General features: G+C 43.9%; 1 protein-coding gene across 1 annotated transcript in view; it reads right to left on the bottom strand.

The window, feature by feature from the left end:
* Window positions 1-16,296: 16,296 nt before the first annotated feature.
* KIF13A (kinesin family member 13A) overlaps window positions 16,297-18,658 on the bottom strand; it is a 203,751-nt gene continuing 201,389 nt past the window's right edge. Inside the window, 1 exon segment of the mRNA XM_070361021.1 lies at window positions 16,297-18,498. Coding sequence (XP_070217122.1) covers window positions 18,478-18,498 — 21 coding nt within the window. The 3' untranslated portion in view covers window positions 16,297-18,477.

Genomic DNA, 18,658 nt, shown 5'->3' on the forward strand with positions numbered 1-18,658 from the left:
AGGACCCAAATCTACAAAAAGCCACTAGGAGCAGACGGCTGGGAAAGAAAAACCATTTTTTTTCTGTTTTCCCTGCCAGCCCTGGTGCACCGGCCTCTCCTCTCTCTCATCATCGGGGCTTCACCTTTGCTACACTTCCTCAGATAACCGCTTCTTTTTCTCAAGGTTTGCTTTGAGTTTACAAACAAACCGACTTTCCCCCTTCCTTTGCTCTATCATTAACTTTGAAACAGCATTTTTAGAACAGGTACAATAGTTCTTAAAAGCTTTCTAAGTTCAAGCTAAGGAAAACTACAGTGGCCAGTTCTATACCAGGTCGAAAGCCAAGTCAGATCCTTTGTTTAGATTTTTTTTCAGCAACTTTCACTGACAACTTTCTACCTGTTCCAGCAATATAGAAAAAAAAGGGGGGGGGGAATGTTTAAGGGGTGATGTAAGAGAGCAGAAGGGAGGGCTGAGGAGAGAAAGGGGAGAGCAAATTGTGAATTCTGATAGTCACGGCAAGCAATTTCTGAAAACTCACCGTCAAAAGTTCTGCTAGGTCCGAGGCTGACCTGAACTCACCTTTGGTGGATTGACCCTCTTCAAATCAGTCTTCTGAATCTACATTGACTCCTCATTGACCCAAATTCAAATGCTATAAAATAAATGAAGGAGAGATGAGGGGTACCTTGCAAGAATGGTGCTTCGGATGTGCGGAGGATCACTTACTAGTGTCGTAAATAATGAAGGACTGATAAATAATACATTAGAAAGAAAAGACCCTCCGTATTGCCACATCATGGTGTCCTGAGCTCCATATCCAGAGTACCCGGTGCAAATTGGCTACATGTTTGCTAGAAGGCTGAATGCATATTCACAGAGCTTTTGCAGTTTGTTATTTTCCTCAACCACTTTTATATGATGGAATTTTTTTCAGTGTATTTCAAAAATACTTTACAGTCTGTAAAAATAATTTATTATTATTAAAGCACCTCTAATCTCCCCTTTCTGTTTATGTCCCTGGTGGCTCAGACAATAAAGAATCCACCTGCAATGCAGGAGACCTGGGTTCCATCCCTGGGTTAGGAAGTTCCCCTGGAGGAGGGCATGGCCACCCACTCCAGTGTTCTTGCCTGGAGAATCCCATGGACAGAGGAGCCTGGCGGGCTACAGTCCATGGGGTTGCAGAGAGTCAGACACACCGAGCATCTAAGTAAGCACACATTTTTTTCCTCTCTCTTTTTAAAAAGTTAATTAATTTTAATTAGAGGCTAATTACAGTTTTGTGGTTTTTGCCATACACTGACATGAATCAGCCATGGGTGTACATGTGTCTTGCATCCTGAACCCCCCTCCCACCTCCCTCCCCAGCCCATCCCACAGGGTTGTCCCAGTGCACCAGCTTTGAGTGCCCTGTTTCATGCGTTGAACTTGGGCTGGTGATCTATTTCACATATGGTAATATATATGTTTCAATGCTATTCTCTCAAATCACCCCACCCTCGCCTTCTCCCACAGAGTCCAAAAGTCTGTTCTTTATATCTGTAAGCACAAATTTTTTGGCTTGTAGAATCTTAGTTCCTTGACCCGGGATCCAAGTGGGGGCCCCCAGGGGTCAAACTGGGAAGTGCAGAGTCCCAACCACTGGACCGACAGGGAGTACCCCCTCCCTTTCTTTTTAAACACAGCTTACCTCAGACCATGTACTACTTGCTGTGTCAGAGGTAAACAGAAAAAAAATCACTTCTGTGTATCAGATGAAGATAGTACTCTCCCTCAGGGATTATACCAAAATAGGGACTGTGAATGACAAGAGAAGAGTAAATAGCCTTTAAAACCAGACTTTCAGAATACCATGTGACAAATATTTACTATATTCTGAGCCATATGTTCTGCAGATAGAAACATGATGGTGATATGCTGCTGCTAAGTCACTTCAGTCGTGTTCGACTCTGTGCGACCCCAAGGACTGCAGTCCACCAGGCTCCTCCGTCCATGGGATTTTCCAGGCAAGAGTACTGGAGTGGGGTGCCATTGCCTTCTCCGTGATGGTGATATAGGTCCTGCCATTTAGGGACAAGTAGAAATGGTTATACTTTTACTTTATTTTTAAGTGTTTTGAATAAATACTTAGGCAGACAAGTTTCCCTTTGGAACTTTGTATTACATAAATGGCTGTAAGTTCACATTCTTTATTTTAAACAATTTTTAGTCAGAAAAAAAGCTACACTTAAACCAGCATTGGATGGCATCATCGACTCAATGGACATGAGTTTGAGCAAGCTCCAGGAGTTGCTGATGGACAGGGAGGCCTGGCGCGCTGCAGTCCATGGAGTCACAAAGAATCAGACACGACTGAGCAACTGAACAACAAAACCAACATTGTCCTCACTCCCTGGGCTTGGTGGAATTGTGATCAGGGCGCTGAACTAGGGAATGTGTTGAGTGCTATCCATTTATTTATTTTTAAAATTAACCATTTTATGTATTTATGGCTGCTCAGCTTCTGGGATCTTAGTTCCCATACCAGGGATGGAACCTAGCCCCGCTCCAGTGGGAGCACAAAATCCTAACCATTAGGCAACCAAGGAATTCCCCTATTCCTTTACTTAGATATAGATAAATTCTTTAGTTTAACAGACAAGGGTAAAAGAAAATACTATAAAGTGTAAACTGTAGACAGATACTGAGGTTGCAATGGGACAAACTGCGTGACTGAACAATTGCAATATCCAAGTAGGATATTCCAGAGGGGAGGCAGAGACCAAGGAATGTGATTCAAAGTTTCCTACACTCTTACTTAGACTTCCCTGGTGGCTCAGTGGTAAAGAATCCACCTGCCAATGCAGGAGACATGAGTTCAATCCCTGGGTCAGGGAAGAGCCCCTGGAGAAGGAGATGGCAACCCACTCCAGTACTCTTGCCTGGGGAATCCCATGGACAGAGAGCCTATCGGGCTACCGTCCATAGGGTTGCAAAGAGTCAGACACCACTTAGCGACTAAACGGCAACACACTCATTATTTAGTAACTAAGTGCGTGAAATCATAGCACTGAGGTGAATCCAGGGCCATGCACCTCACTGCGTGCTCTACGTGGATTCTTTTTCATCCTTAAAGCGTCCTGTAGGGAGTCGGCTAAAAGAGGCAGGTTAAAGTACTTCAGTAAAAGTCATATACTTGGTAGTTGACAAGATGGGTTCTGAACTCAGGTCTGACTGATTTCAAAACCTACATTCCTTTCTTTAATCCAGGCAGCATTCTAGAACTTCCCACAGCCAATGGGCAGGTGCAGGGACTGAAGCCTGAGATGTTTACGGAAGCTGCTCAGCCCACTGACATTCCTGCCTCTTCTCACCAGGGTTTGTCCAGCTGCTGCTTCTCAGCCAGGGCCTTGGCAGGGCTCCTGGAGTGAAGTGAGAGCTGGGCTAACCAGGTCAGGGGGACAGTGGCAGATGTCTTAGCGCGCCCCCTCACCTGTGAGTTCCCTTCTTTGTAGGGTTCCCAGACAACCTAGAAGATGCCCAGATAAATATGAATTTTAGAACAGCAATGAATAACTTTTTTTAGTGTAAGAATGTCCCAGTCGTGCAAATATTGGATGGGACAACTTCTTTGCTAAATCTGGCCCCCCTGTTTTTGACCCTATTTGAAAGTCTTGAGTTAGAAAGAGTTGCATGCATGCTGGAGTGACTTACAACTCTACTTACAACTCTAAAGATTACAATAGGCGATCTTCAGCTTAGAATTCCGGTTTATGGACCGGAATTGTAGGAAACTCTACAACACATCATACCTGCCCAATACCTACCCAGGATGTTCAGTGGTTTATCACGGATGCTGCTGTTATTCATGTGATTAGCTTCTGGTGCAGCAGATATGTCTTGACATGAGCGTGTCCATGACTCAGGTATTCGAGACATGTAAATTCCTATTTCTTTAACTCAACAGGATTCTGTTCCAAAACCCCATTTTTTTAGAGGTAGCACAAACATAAACTCTCAAGTCAGGTCTCAACACACTGCCGTTTCCTAGAGTTGCTCCTAGGGTACATGTCCTGCTGTAGGGGTGGGGCACCTGATTCTTGATGTCCTCTGGGCCTGCAAATTGCTGCCAAGGCACCTTGCCTTCCTGGCCTTCTGCCCTCTTTGCTCTCCTTCCTACTGGGCTGAGATGCACAGGGTCACCCATCCCTCTCCAGGGTCTCCCTGCACTTCAGGGCATCTGCTTTGGGGAGTGAAGCCTGATGCTCTTTGCCATCACATCCTACTATCTCAGGTTTGCCTTCTCCCCAGGGATCTTCCCCTAGGGAAGGGCACATCTTTTCTCTGGAGGACTCCAGGCATTCGTGTCCTCTTGTTTCCCTTCCACCCTCTGAACACCCTCTGCCTAGACCATCTTTTTCTGGGCATGGCCCATCCTCTAGCTCTCAATATGTTTCCTGTGTATTCGATTCCCCTAAGGATCTTAGGTTTTTGGAAGACATTGGAAGGTTATTCCTTTTCACCCTTACTTATTACCACCACCATGCCAACAATGAATACAAAAGATTTTGCTTGGAAGGGAGAGAGAGGATAAGGCTAGAACAGAGGCAAGTATTTTAACCAATTGACTTTAAACATCCTCAGACCCCATTCCTCCTTTTTCCTCCCCCTAAGTCAGATCTTAAGAATTAGATCCTGATTTGTTTGGACACAAACTTTGCTTTTCCACGGGAGTCCCCAAATATGGCATCAGTATCAGATGGGAAGCATTTAAAACATGGACTGTCAGGATCCCACCCAGACACCTAGCATCTCTAGGGTTGAATCTAGGAAGGTGTATTTTTTAAAACTCTGGACATTTTTCTTACATGCTCAGTTACTCTTGTCCACTGGCCTGCTTCTGGGAACAACTCCCCTTTTTTTCCCCACATCTGCCTTCTTTCCCTTTGTTTCTTATCCCTGGTGTGGCAACTTCCAGTTAAAGATTCCTTGCATAAAACCAAGATCCAGTGTGGAGTTCTGTATCCATCTTTCATAGAGAAGATAACCTAGAGGGCAAGAGGATGTTCAAGAGTCTTATCTCCTCTTATTTATCTCTTATCCCAGTTTTCTCATCCTTCAGTGTCCTGTCCATGTTCCAAGAAGGGAATCTTAGTCTAACCCACCAAATAGGACTGTCCAACAACATGCTTCCATCCATCTCAAATGCAAAACTTATAGGGGCAGAATAAAGGGGAAAAGTAGATGATTAAATAGTTAATCCCACTAGGGGATTGTAGGTAGAAAAAACATGGGAGACCCCTGTAACTAATAATTACTCAAGAGAGCAGTTTTGCTTAACCACAAAACCAAGCAGGCTTGCCTAGCAACAAAACCATGCAACAGAAGCACAGGACTTGCCCCCAAACAATAAAACCCTGGTGACATGAGACCCACAACTCCCCAGTGAGCTCAGTAAGTTAATGACCCCTAGGATATACTGTCTAGGGATGTTGTGTGTTGTTGTTTAGTTGCTAAGTCGTGTCTGACTCTCTTGCAACCCCCTGGTCTTATAGGGTCACAGACTCCTCTGTCCATGGGATTTCCCAGGCAAGAATACTGGAGTGGGTTACCATTTCCTTCTCCAGGGAATCTTCCTGACACGGGGATCGAACCCACGTCTCCTACATTGGCAGGCGGATTCTTTACCACTGAGCCACCAGGGAAGCCCAGGACATGCTGCCTGCACACATGAAAAGCAATAATTTGTGGATCTAGCTTGCCCCTGAAGGGACAAGAAAACTCCCCTGCTCAACCTGGAGGAGGAACTGATGATGGAAGCATGATGTCTACTCAAAAAAAAAGAAGGAAGTTCTTCTCCCCCTCCCCACATTTTTTATTGTAAAACTGTAGCCCGGTAAGTTCTTGGGACACAGCATTTCTCACCCACCCACCTGTCAGCCTCACAAACGTCCTATTCTAATAAATCACTTCTTATCTACCGCTTTGCTCTTGCTGAATTCTTCTCTGTGCTGAGACATAAAGGACTGTGGTACCAGAGCTCTTTGGAGCCTGGTTTCAAAACTATTTCCCAGAGACCTAGATGCTGCTTGGTTCTTAGGAAGAATCATCAGCAGATCTAAGCATCCCAGTTTTTCACAGCTTGGGGATACTTCCAGAAGAAAGGCTTATACGATTAAGATGTATTCCCAACACATGTAAATTACAAAGGAAGGTTCTTAAAAAATTGCTTGTATTGATTTGTTTAAATTATTGTTAAACATTGTTAATTTATTTGGAGAAACCAGTTCACCTTTCTAAAAAGTGAATATGGCTAGGTAGGACATGTCAGGTTGGCAATGTCATTGGCCTATTTTTTTCTACAGTGTGATTAGGAGTACTGAGCTAAGTTGGGGCTCTTATAGGATTACATCCTAGAGAGTGATAATAGATACACTAACTGAAAATCGTTCACAAGTAATGATGGGAAGCACTCACTCCCTGGGATGGTAGTTAATATTTGTAAAAGTCAGCTATGCTTATTGACTTGATTCAACAAAAAGTCATGTACTGTTACTATGACAGCAGAATATCACTCCACATTAAATAACAGGACAAAGGTTCTGAAAAAGGAGGAGGGTGGGCAGACTGAGCAGAAGCAGAGAAGTGAATGTAGTCTAAGCAGATACCCATGATTCCTTTTTCTTGGGAAAGTAAGTTTACACTGAATATCTCATCCCAGGTTTAAATTATTGAGAAATGTATCCTTCCCTTTAGTGTTGATTAAGCAGAGCCTTCCCTGGTGGTCCAGTGGCTGAGACCCCACGCTCCCAAGGCAGAGGGCTCAGATTCAAACACTGATCTGGGAACTAGATCCCACAGACCACAACTGAAGACCCCACACGTCACATCTAAGACCTGGCACAGCCAAATAAATTAATTAAAATAAATAAAAGAGATTAAGAAATGAAAGAAAAACACAACTATTGTATGATTTCAATTATCAGTGGAATCTAAAAAATAAATGAATTAACAAAATAGAAACAGAGTTATGTATAATAGAGAACAGTCAGTAGTCCCTGGAGGGGAGGGAGGAGAGGGGAATAGAAAAATAGGACAAGGAGATGAAGAGGGACAAACTTCCAGTTGCAAAATAAGTGAGTCCTTGGTATGAAATGTGCAGTATGTGGAATACGGTCATTCCCCAGAGGATGAGATGGCTAGATAGCATCACCAACTCAATGGAGATGAATTTGAGCAAACTCCTGGAGACAGTGGAGGACAGAGGAGCCTGGCATGCTACAGTCTATGGGGTTGTGAAGAGTCAGACACGACTTAGTGATTGAACAACAACATCTTTGTATGGTGACATACTGTAACCAGAGTTATGGTGGTGAACATTTTGAAATATCTAGAAAAAAAATCACTGTGTTGTGTAACAGGAAATAACGTAGTGTTGTAGGTCAATTATACTTCAAAAACAAATACATATACAAACTCAAAGGGATCAGATATGTGGTTACTAGAGGTGGGGATAGGAGTATGGAGAGAGGGGGAATTGGATGCAGGTGGTCAAGATACCTCAAACTTCCAGTTATAAGATACATAAGGCCTAGGGATATAATGTACAACATGATATATATAGATAACACTGCAGGTGGCACTAGTGGTAAAGAACCACCCCCTGCCATTTCAGGTTAGACATAAGAGATGCTCTAGCATCCCTGGGTCGGGAAGATCCCCTGGAGGAGGGCACAGCAACCCACTCCAGTAATTCTTGCCTGGAAAGTCTCGTGGACAGAGGAGCCTGGTGGGCTGCAGTCCATGAGGTCGAACAGAGTTGGACACAACTGAAGTGACTTAGCACACACGTTATATAAGACTGTTGTTAAGAGGATAAATCCTAAGAGTTATCATCACACACACACACTTTTTTCTGTTTCTTAACTTTTGTATCTGTATGAGATGATGGATGTTCACTAAACTTTCTGTGATATCCTTCATGATTTTAGTCAAATCATGGTGTACACTTTAAATTTACACAGTGCCATGTATCACTCACATCTTGATAAAATTGGAAGAAAAAAAGTCAATTAAGCAGCAGTATCTGTTCAAAGCTGATTGATCAGGAAATATTATAACAGATACTGTCTACGGAGCACACTGCTAGATGCTGTAAATAAAGGAAGCTAGCTTTCCTGCACAGAGTATCCAATTCTTTCCTAAAAGGTCGACACAGACATGGAATTAGGAACGAAAGAAATCAGACCTCACAGGTTGAAACCAACCATCAAGTTTTGCTTAAGCCAGTCGCACGAGTGGACTTTCTTCAACTTTGTAAGTGTCCGTTGTACTGGGGCTTTATTGTTTACAGAAATGAAGATCCGTGCTTCCTGAGGGGTGGAGAGTGGCCCTGGCTGGTGACAGCTGTTATCTCCAGTGGGAGTTGGGAGGAAGAGGGCCACTTGCTGCTCCTTGATGAGCTCTGGACCTGCTCTGGGGACTTGGCCTGGATGGACCTAATCTCCAGGGAGACTTCATCAGCAAGTCTTGCCAACAAGTGCACTCTTTCTCTCAATACTTGCGTTGTTTTATGTATTTACACTTTAGATATATAAACTTCGCTCTCTGTGATGGCTTGCCAGATTTTGAAGCATTTTTTCCACTCTGTTATTTATTCATATGTTTTTTTTTTAATTGTGTTTCATTATAGGAAACTGAGATCCACACTGGTTAGGCTATATACTTGAGGTCACAACTTTGTGACTTAGTAACAGGATGGATGGAGAAGGCAATGGCACCCCACTCCAGCACTCTTGCCTGGAAAATCCCATGGACGGAGGAGCCTGGTGGGCCATAGTCCATGGGGTCGCTAAGAGTCGGACACGACTGAGCGACTTCCCTTTCACTTTCACTTTCATGCATTGGAGAAGGAAATGGCAACCCACTCCGGTGTTCTTGCCTGGAGAATCCCAGGGACGGGGGAGCCTGGTGGGCTGCCGTCTATGGGGTCGGGCAGAGTCGGACAGGACTGAAGCGACTTAGCAGCAGCAGTAGCAGCAGCAGCAACAGGATGGATATCTCCTGACTCAAATTCCAGTGAGTTTTACACTATTTGGGATATGTTCTTACTTTGTTTTCATTGAGTAATTAAAAAAATCTTACTATTCCTTTTTTATAAAATTTAATTGGGGAATACTTTACAGTATTGTGATGGTTTTTGCCATACACCAATATGATTTGAGAGAATAGCACTGAAATATATACATTGCTGTTTCTTCTTAACATTCGTCTCTTATTTCTCATCAGTGCAACAGAGGATTAACAGAACTGGTAAGTTTAACACTTGTGCAGTCCATAGGGTTGCAAAGAGTCAGACATGACTGGGCAACTGAAAGAACGAACAAATATTGTGATTATGGATTTATTTAGATTTACTCTTACCATCTTGTTTTGTTAATTATCTACCCTGTTTTTTTCTATGTTGCTTTTCCCTTCCTTTCTTGCCTATTAATGGATTAATGGCTTTGTTGTTTCTGCCTATCCTCCCATCTGTTGGTTGGAAAGCTGTAACATTTCCTTCCTTCCATTTTAACACAGATCATATGAAATCGATCAGTCTTTCCTTTCCAGGACATATAAGCATTATAGAATGCTTTCACTCTAATCACTCCTCTCAAATGTTGACCATATCTTTATCCCACATCATTTTCACACTTCCACACAAGTTTTGTTCTGTTGATGCTTTGTTTTTCCTTTTGTTTTCTAGCCATACCACGCAGCTTGTGGGATCTTTGTTTCCTGACCAGGGATCACACCTGGGCCTCCTACAGGGGAAGCCGGAATCCTAACACTAGACGACCAGGGAAGTCCTGGCTGATGCTTCTTTAGATTTAACCATGTATCAGCCAGTTTCTTTGCTCATCACTTTCTTAGCTTTTATTCCTTCCTTCCGGTTTAATTTTCTTCTTGAAGTACTTCCTTTAATCGACTTTCAGTGGGATTGTCTACAGGTGGTAAATTCTATGTCTTGGCCTAAAATGTTATTATTTGCCCTTGTTCTTGAATTATTAACAAACCAGAAACTGAAGCACAGATTGACTTTCTCTCAGAATTTTGAAGCTATTCCACTGCTCTCTTCATGAAAGAGCATGAGTCTTGGAGATCTAGTTAAGCATGGTTCAGATAGTTAAACACAGCACAGGGGCCCGGAGCAAGGGTATGACCAGTGAGCAGTAGACCTGAAAATGTGTTTGGGGTCAGGTCAGACAAGATTAACCTAAATCCACAGAAAGATCTGGGCTTTTTTTTTGGGGGGGGGCAGTTGTCCCCCACTGAGAATATAACTCACCTCTTGAAGTGAAGTATTAGTCATTCAGTCGTGTCTGATTTTTTGCAACCCCATGGACTGTAGCCCACCAGGCTCCTCTGCCCATGGAATTCTCCAGACAAGAATACTGGAGTGGTTAGCCATGCCCTCCTTCAGGGGATCTTCCCAACCCAGAGATCGAACCCAGGTCTCCTGCACTGCAAGCAGATTCTTTACCATCTGAGCCACCAGGGAAGTCCAGAGCTGGGCTTTGACATCAAACAGACATCAGGTCTGGAGCTGCCATTCACCTGCTGTCTGACCTTGAGTGATTTTAAACTAGAATAAGCTTGATTATGTCAAGTTTTGTAATTTGTTGGTTTTTTATTTCTTGATGAATGATCCAACCTATCCCTTTACAGAATCATCAGGATGTCCCAACCTTTAGTTAAGAGCTCTGTTTCATTTCCTTGGAGACTGGAGATCACCAATGATGGTGGTACAGACGGCAAAGTCTCTGACTAGGAGAAAGGAGGAATGCCACACCACCTGTAGGTTTCCATTTTCCGCTGGAAAGTCAGAAAACTGGGAGTCAAATATATCAGGGCAACCACTATACCAGGATTTGGGGACTGACAGCCTGATTATGACCATCTAGCTGGATCTGAAGCTCACACAGCTCCATCATTTTCTGGCCCTTATGATCTTGACAAATCCTTAACCTAAGATTATGTTTTTCATCTACAAAATAGGGAGTGATGACAGTATCTACCTCACAGGGTTGTTGACATGATTTCAGGAGACACTACATGCATAGTTCTTTATGCTCAGTAATGATGCAATGGGGATGTTTGTTAATATTAAACAGAGGTATCATTTTGCCTACAAATCATGGTGCCCTCTGGTTCTCCACTGTCTGTCAGTGCCATGCCTTCCTTCACAGAGTGGTGGGTGGTATCCTGAACACAGCTTGGCTTTCAGACCTCACCCAGGTATATAAGTAACCTTGAGAGCCGAGTTTCACTGAATGAGGAAAGAGTTGTTTTAATTCCAAGAGCCTTCCTTTACATATTCAAACCTAGGTGGTCTGAGCATTTTGTTATGAGTTAGAGTGTAGAGAGAATGGCTCTGTGGTATAAAGGCGGTTCCTGTGAGACCGGAAGGGAAGGAGAAAGGAGGAATTAAGAAAGGGGACGTGAGAAGAGACAGAGACAATTAAATGTTGAGAGCACTGTGGGGATGCCTCTTGGTCTGTGAGAAGAAACCCAGTCCGCCAAGCCTTCGGGATAAGACATTAGGAAAACCAGTAGACGTTAGGACAGCATGAGAGGGAGTTTGAGACTGGTGAGGCTGACGTCTGCTTCTCCCCGTTGGTGCCCTCCCAGCCTTGCCTTGGATGGAGGGAAGTGATGGGCTCCAGAAAGCACCCCGCTGGTCCTTCTTGCGGCACAGGTGGTTTCTGAAAGACACCACGAGTAATGCAGAAGCATTAAGTCGCTGTGAGCATCCAGGGCTCACCTGCCATGCATGGGCATGGCACAGGAGTGCCAGGGCAGGGGCTGTGTGGTGGACAGCCCAGCCCCTGGAGCAGGGAGAGCTGAGCCTCACATGTTCCAGGGCTAGGCCAGCGAGGGAAGCAGGCCAGTAGAGAACATTTGCCAGGCTTCCTGCGAACAACCATCCTGCAGAAAGTCTCTTAGAGGACAGACCATCGCTGACAACAGCGGTGGATGAAGACAGAAATCTGTGCCCCAAAATTAAAATAAAAGCTACTCTTCAGCTGGGGTATGGTGGCCCAGATGGTAAAGAATCTTCCTGCAACGCGGGAGACCTGGGTTTGATCCCTGGGTTGGGAAGATTCCCTGGAGGAGGGCATGGCATACCCACTCCAGTATTTTTGCCTGGAGAATTCCATGGGCAGAGAAGCCTGGCAGATCACAGAATCAGACACTACTGAGCAGCACACGTGCGTGTGTATACACACACACACACACACACACCTGGGGCCAGCAGGAGGCAGCAGAGGGCAGCAGATTACAGGCGCCTCTCCTGGCACCCGGGCACAACTGAAGCGACTTAGCAGCAGCAGCAGACCCTTCTGGGGACTGGAAGGCAGGGTCTGGGGACAGAGAGAGGGAGAAACAGCCCTAAAGCAGTGTTTGACCCTACTCTAATTTTAAACTGGAGAGGGACATGGCAAACCACTTGTTTTCTTGCCTGAAAAAACCCCACGGACAGAGGAGCTGGTGGGCTACATACAGTTCATGGGGTCACAGAGTCGGACACAACTTAGCACACGATTTTAAACAGGAAGAAACCACGCAGCATTCCTTTTCTACACATCTGGACCACTTTTTGTTCACCTTCTTTTACTTTTCTAAACTGTTTTTTCTTTAAATGATTTTTAAAAGTCCCTTTATTTAAAAGTTGTTTCCCCCCCACCCCCCTGTCATCCTCTTTTGGACTTAAAGTTTTATTTTATAAGCTTCAAGAGCCTTGAACCAACCCCTTTGCATATTTCCAAACATTTGGATATGTGTGACATTTTCATAGTAAAATAATGTTACCTTTCTCAGTATCTTCACTGAAAAAAAAAAAAAATCCTAGATTCATTCCTAGATTCTTTTGCTGGCAGTTTGATTTCTAAAGCTGCTGTTGCTGCTGCTGCTACTGCTAAGTCGCATCAGTCGTGTCCGACTCTGTGCAACCCCATAGACTGCAGCCCACCAGGCTCCTCTGTCCCTGGGATTCTCCAGGCAAGAACAACAAGGAAATGGCAACAAGTGGGTTGCCATTTCCTTCTCCAGTGCATGAAAGTGAAAAGTGAAAAGTGAAAGTGAAGTCGCTCAGTCGTGTCCCACTCTTAGCGACCTCATGGACTGTAGCCTACCAGGCTCCTCCGTCCATGGGATTTCCCAGGCAGGAGTGCTGGAGTGGGGTGCCATTGCCTTCTCCGTTCTAAAGCTAATCACTAATATTGCTTGCTTTCATAAGTAATGTATTTGAATTTCCCAAGATTCATTTTCTATTTTGAGCAAAGCCATCAAATGTATTCATTGTTCCTCTAATGAAGCAAATCTGAAAAGAATCAAAGGTGAAAATATAACTATAAATTAATAGTTATATTAATTTATATATAAACTATATATTAATATTATAATTAATATAACTATAAATTAATATTAATTAAGCATAATTAATAGTTCCTGATCATTTGCCAGGAACTATCTACCAGAAACATTGGTGCAGTATGATTACTGGCTATAACAGATATATTCAGATAATTCTAGTATTTTCCCTTTTTATTCCATGTGACCTCACTGTTTATAAATGAGCTGGATTCCCACATTCATTTATAGGTTCTAGTTAGCTTCGCTTTGGCCCCATGGTCTCAGCCATATAACTCCAAACAAATTATGGCCATTTTAAAATATGCCTACAAATTCTTAGATGTTCTCTTTTCAAAAGGGAGTCTGGGAATTCTCTGGTAGTCCAGTGGTTAGGACTCCATGCTTTCACCGCAGTGGGACACGGGTTCTATCTCTGGTCGGGGAACTAAGATCCCATAAGCTACACGGTGCAGCCAAAAAAAAAAGATGAAAAGACATGAAACAGCCCACCTCCCTACCCTGGATTCCTGACTCATTTAAAACGAATAGAACATGGTATGATTGACAAAAGATGACGTCTGAGGCTCTGTGGCTTGTGTTGGTGGGGAAGCCACCATTGCACCATGTGATCAGGACACTCAAACAGCCCAGAGAGCCCTGTGCGGTGAGGAAGACCAGCTCACAGGCTGCGTGACTGGATCACCAGAAAAGTGGGTCCTGCCAGCTCCAGTCGAGCCTTCGGATAACTGTGGCTCTGGCTGACATGTTGACGGCAACCTCACGAGCAGGCAGAGGCAGAACCACTTACAAGTGCCACGCCTGAATTCTAGACCTGCAGAAATCGTGAGATAATAAATTTTTATTGTTTTAAGCTGCTGAGTTTAAGGGTAATTCATTTTGCACTAGACGTTAATGCACTGGCTTTCTCACAAATATACACCAATACATATAGAAGAACTGGAAAAAATATTGGTAATTTGGGATTCTCATACCGTTATTAAGATGGCCTTGGATACAAGTGCTACTGAGGTTAGATCTGAAATCATTCTCGGTGAACTGCTCTCTTCTTGGGTGTTGCTGTGGCTAAGTACTTTAACTCCAGTGTTTCTAAGTAGCTTGGATTACTTGTGGTTAACCATACACTTGGTAAAGATGATGCTGATTCAACAAGTGTAACTAATCAGTCACATGAAGGTGGGGCTTTTGGCTCAGATTCATTCTCCAAGGACCTTCAGTCAAAGAAAATTACATCTACTCTGCTGGGACAGTTCCCCAAACACATGCTAGATTAAGACAAGACAAACAATAACAAACCTAAGAACATCTCTTATAAACACCAACGTTCTCTGGGTTTAAAACGTAAACAGTTACAAGTGTTTTAGGTATCATGCAAGGGTCAAGTTGGTCTGTGCGACTCTAATTCTAAACCAAACTGGACTCCCCACCCAACCGCCCTTAAAGTTGATCTTCTTCCCCAGACTCCAGTTCTAACTTACCTTTTGTTGTGTGTGAAACATTTATTGTTCTATTAATCAGCATCTCAATGTCTTCTTCACAAATAGGGTTCCACGATTTGAGAGTTCCTTTCTCGGAAAGGCCACCTGGCGACGAGATACCCACAGTAATAAGCTCCAAGATGGTGGCTGTGACCAGCTGGGTTCAGATTCGAGACTGAGCCATCCCAAGCATCTTCTTGAGCTCCAGTCTTAGAACTGAACACAATGATCCAGGCACCCCTCACAAAAGGGAGAATAACTTGTCTTTCCAAAAAATACACAGAGGTGAGTGTGTGCCTGAGAACATCAGGAAGATGAAGACTAAGTTTTATTTCAACCTAAATTAACTCAGTGTCTGCAAAAAAAAAAAAAAAAAAAAAGACTATTATGTGGCACTCAAGCCTACAATTAATTATATTTCCCCTCAGCTCAGGGGATTAGAAACAAAGGATGAGCAGGTTGATTAGAAGATTTTAGGATTTTTCCACTCCTGTTAGCTCCAGTTCATACTGTATTAAAGGGCAGAAGTTGCCTCCTGGCATTTTCATGGTATCTTCCACATTCCAGGTTCCCCCGCCAGCAGGATGCTGTCCACCCCCAGCTGTCTGGGCATGAGAATAGACTGCCTTTCCTCCAGGTTAGGAGAAACCCTGAGACAAACTGCTATACATTACAGACTGACTTCCTGTTTGCTTTTTAATTCAGGAAGTAGGCTCAATATTACAGAAAGACATTTGTGCTAGGGCAGTAAGTTCAAGGCTTAATACAGAAATCTCTGTGTGGCTGTGTACTGGTAGCATCCTTTTCTACTTTTATCTCTTGGTCTAGAAAAAGAAGCAAGAACTCTTACTCCATTACGTCTTCTTTTAAGACTTTTCAAATGTACGTGACCAGGAAGCTTTACTTTTAAAAAATAAAGAGTAACCATGTAATTAGTCGCCTTCCCCCTCCGCCACACACAGTTCTAAAGCTGAATATTATAATTTTCAAAATAAGTATTGGCTAGAAAAGGTAATTTTTAGAAGACCGTATCTAGCCCTTAGCTACCCTAAAGGTACTTTTTTCTTTATGAACAGGTTTTCTTCCCACAAGTTGGTGCCTTAGAAACACAAAGCTAAATTTTTGCTATGATATGTGTGTCCAAACAATGATAAACATATGCAATGACAGCAGTGTACTTTGGAAATGAACTGGTAAACACAGGCCTACATTTAACTATCCAGTACATCTTAAAACCAGTGTGCCATCCCATAGCCAATGAGAAATGACAATGCCCATGACCAAATACCACTTATCTCATACTAGTAAAGGCAGTTGTGACAATTTGCTTATTTTGTCTTAAACTGTATTTGTGGTTGTCATGATTTAAACATTAAACAGCTGCTTCCCTCCCCCAACTCCCATTCTATAAAATGAAAATAATTTGAATTTTCTTCCCCATCTACTTTCTTCTGGAAATCTACAAAAGTCATGCTCTGTCCAGAACAGGCTAGAACTAGTTCCTGATCACATCAGAAAGGCTCTTGTGAATGGAAGTTTTTCTGAAAGGATTCTGGAAAACCATTTTTAGATAACTGCTTTCCAGGGTGGCAGGCCCTGCTCCTTTCTCTAAAGAAGTGCTGGAGTGTCGGGACCTTGTGTAACCCACCTCGGCCTGTCTGCCGCAGTGGCTCCTTACTAATGTTGGTCAGTTCCAACCTGGGACTCTCGCCACAGCCCTCCTGCTCTCTCCTCCCTTCGGAGGCTTGTCCCTCAACGCCACATCATCAGACAGAGCACCAGGAGATGCTGCTGGAAGCGTGGGTTGATTCCTGGCTTTGCCACTTGCCCCTGTCACCAATCGTTGTACTTCTGTTTTCCTTTCGTCCAACACTTAATAACAGCAGAACCCATGGCATCCGCTGCTGTGAGGATTAAGCAAGATAAACATCAAAAGGTGGGAATAGTGCCTAGTACATAGTAAACCCTCAATGAATGTTTGCTGTTACTATTATTTAAGCCACAGGGACTTGCATACAAACAAATTTGGAAAATTGATCTGAAGCTAGTGGCAATGTTATTAAAGACAAACAATGGATGTTTTAAAATCAGAATTAGACAGTCTGTATTCTAAAACACACACACGCACACACAATCTGTACCAATTAAATACAATAAAGTTGAAAGGGGATATAAATTACAGTCTTTCTCTTTTTAAACAGTCAATAGGAAAATACTACAGTCAGCTCACTATACACAAAAATCATGAACAGCAGCTTCGCATTAAAATCTCCAATATCTTACTCATTCACGGATGCTACGAACTTCAAGGGAAAAGGTACAGCAGGCTGTACGCCCTCGCTCGCTCCCACGACACATTTATTGCTGTACATCTGGACCAACTGTACAAGCATCTACACAATAGGTACAGAGAGTACTTTTGTAAAAACTTCCACACACATAATTCTTCAGAGTCTCCACCGGTAAAAGAATTTTACCGATGAAGACACGCAGCAGGGCCATCTGTCTTCAACCATCTCCTGCGAACACTGTGAAGCGGGCACATGTGGACTTCACAGCTCCTGTCATCCCTTTAGCGTCTTCCAGAAATGAAATAAAAGTACGGCAGAACCACACCACAACAAAAACCTACCAACCCCAAACAAAACCACAGAGACGAAAATCCCCCCAACCCCACTCTTGGTTTGTCCCTGTGTTTTCTGTAATACTGCTGTCTGCATCCCACCTGCCTGGCTGGGCTGAGGGACAGGGAAGACTGGGATCAGAGCCCCAGTCACTGTCAACGGTTCCCGGACCACATCAAGTCAGCAGGCGGCGGACCAGGTGGAAGACCAAAGAACGGAGCCGTGAGATTTTTCAGTGTGCTTAGGAAACACGACAGAGAACGGCAGCACGTGGCCTGGGAGCCACAGGGCATATGGCACCGAACTTGCAGTCAAACACGTATGTACACATAAAACAAGAGTGGACAGCAAAAACATTCAGTCTTAGCTAAGTTCTTTGGTTATAAAGAACGGCATTCTGTAACCCCTGCTGCAGAGAGGGATTTGCAACCTCATTCTCAGGCAAGACCATCTCTTTCATCTGCTTGTGTTCTGAGAGATCGCCCGAGCTGCTTTGTAAGAAAGTCCAGTACCTTACGATTTTCTACAAACTACTTTTATCCATTTCAGTGTGTAGTCCTGTCTCTCCAGACATACTATAGATATACATTTCATATACATAATATATATTATTTAAAAAAAAATTAGAGCATTGACTCCAGATTCTATAGTAAGAACTGATTAAAATTGTACAAGAATAAAGTCTGGTTGACTCTGTGGAGGTTTCTACACCGTGGGGGTGTGTAGTGAGTGCAAACAAAAATACTGTCACTTTGTGAAGCCAGGATTTTCGGTTCTCTGGAAGGAAGCAGAGGCTGCCGAGTCGCCCGAGTGACAACGTGCCGCTTCTCCGGGCTCGGGAGGGGAGAGGGGTGGAGGTGGCCCCGGAAGCCGCGGCTTCTCTGTGCTGGTGTGAGGTCCGGCTGAGCTGCAGCGTGTTTGATAGATGGGCTGGTGCTCTGGGAGGCGACCGGAGCAGAGATGCTGTGGCCTTCGGAGGAAGTGCTCACTGCCTCTCACCGAGCAGTGCCGCTCCCCTGGAACGCAAAGGCGGGTGAGTGCAAGCTCCCGTCCCCACCTGCCCTCCCCACCCACGGGGACCACCCCCCATGAGGGGCTCTTCCTAGAGGAAACCACAGGATCCAGTTTACTGTGGAATCCAGTTCTGGAGCTTACACTGTACCGGAAGACTCAAGC

Source organism: Bos mutus, chromosome 23 (assembly GCF_027580195.1).
Source record: "Bos mutus isolate GX-2022 chromosome 23, NWIPB_WYAK_1.1, whole genome shotgun sequence".
Lineage (NCBI taxonomy): Eukaryota > Metazoa > Chordata > Mammalia > Artiodactyla > Bovidae > Bos > Bos mutus.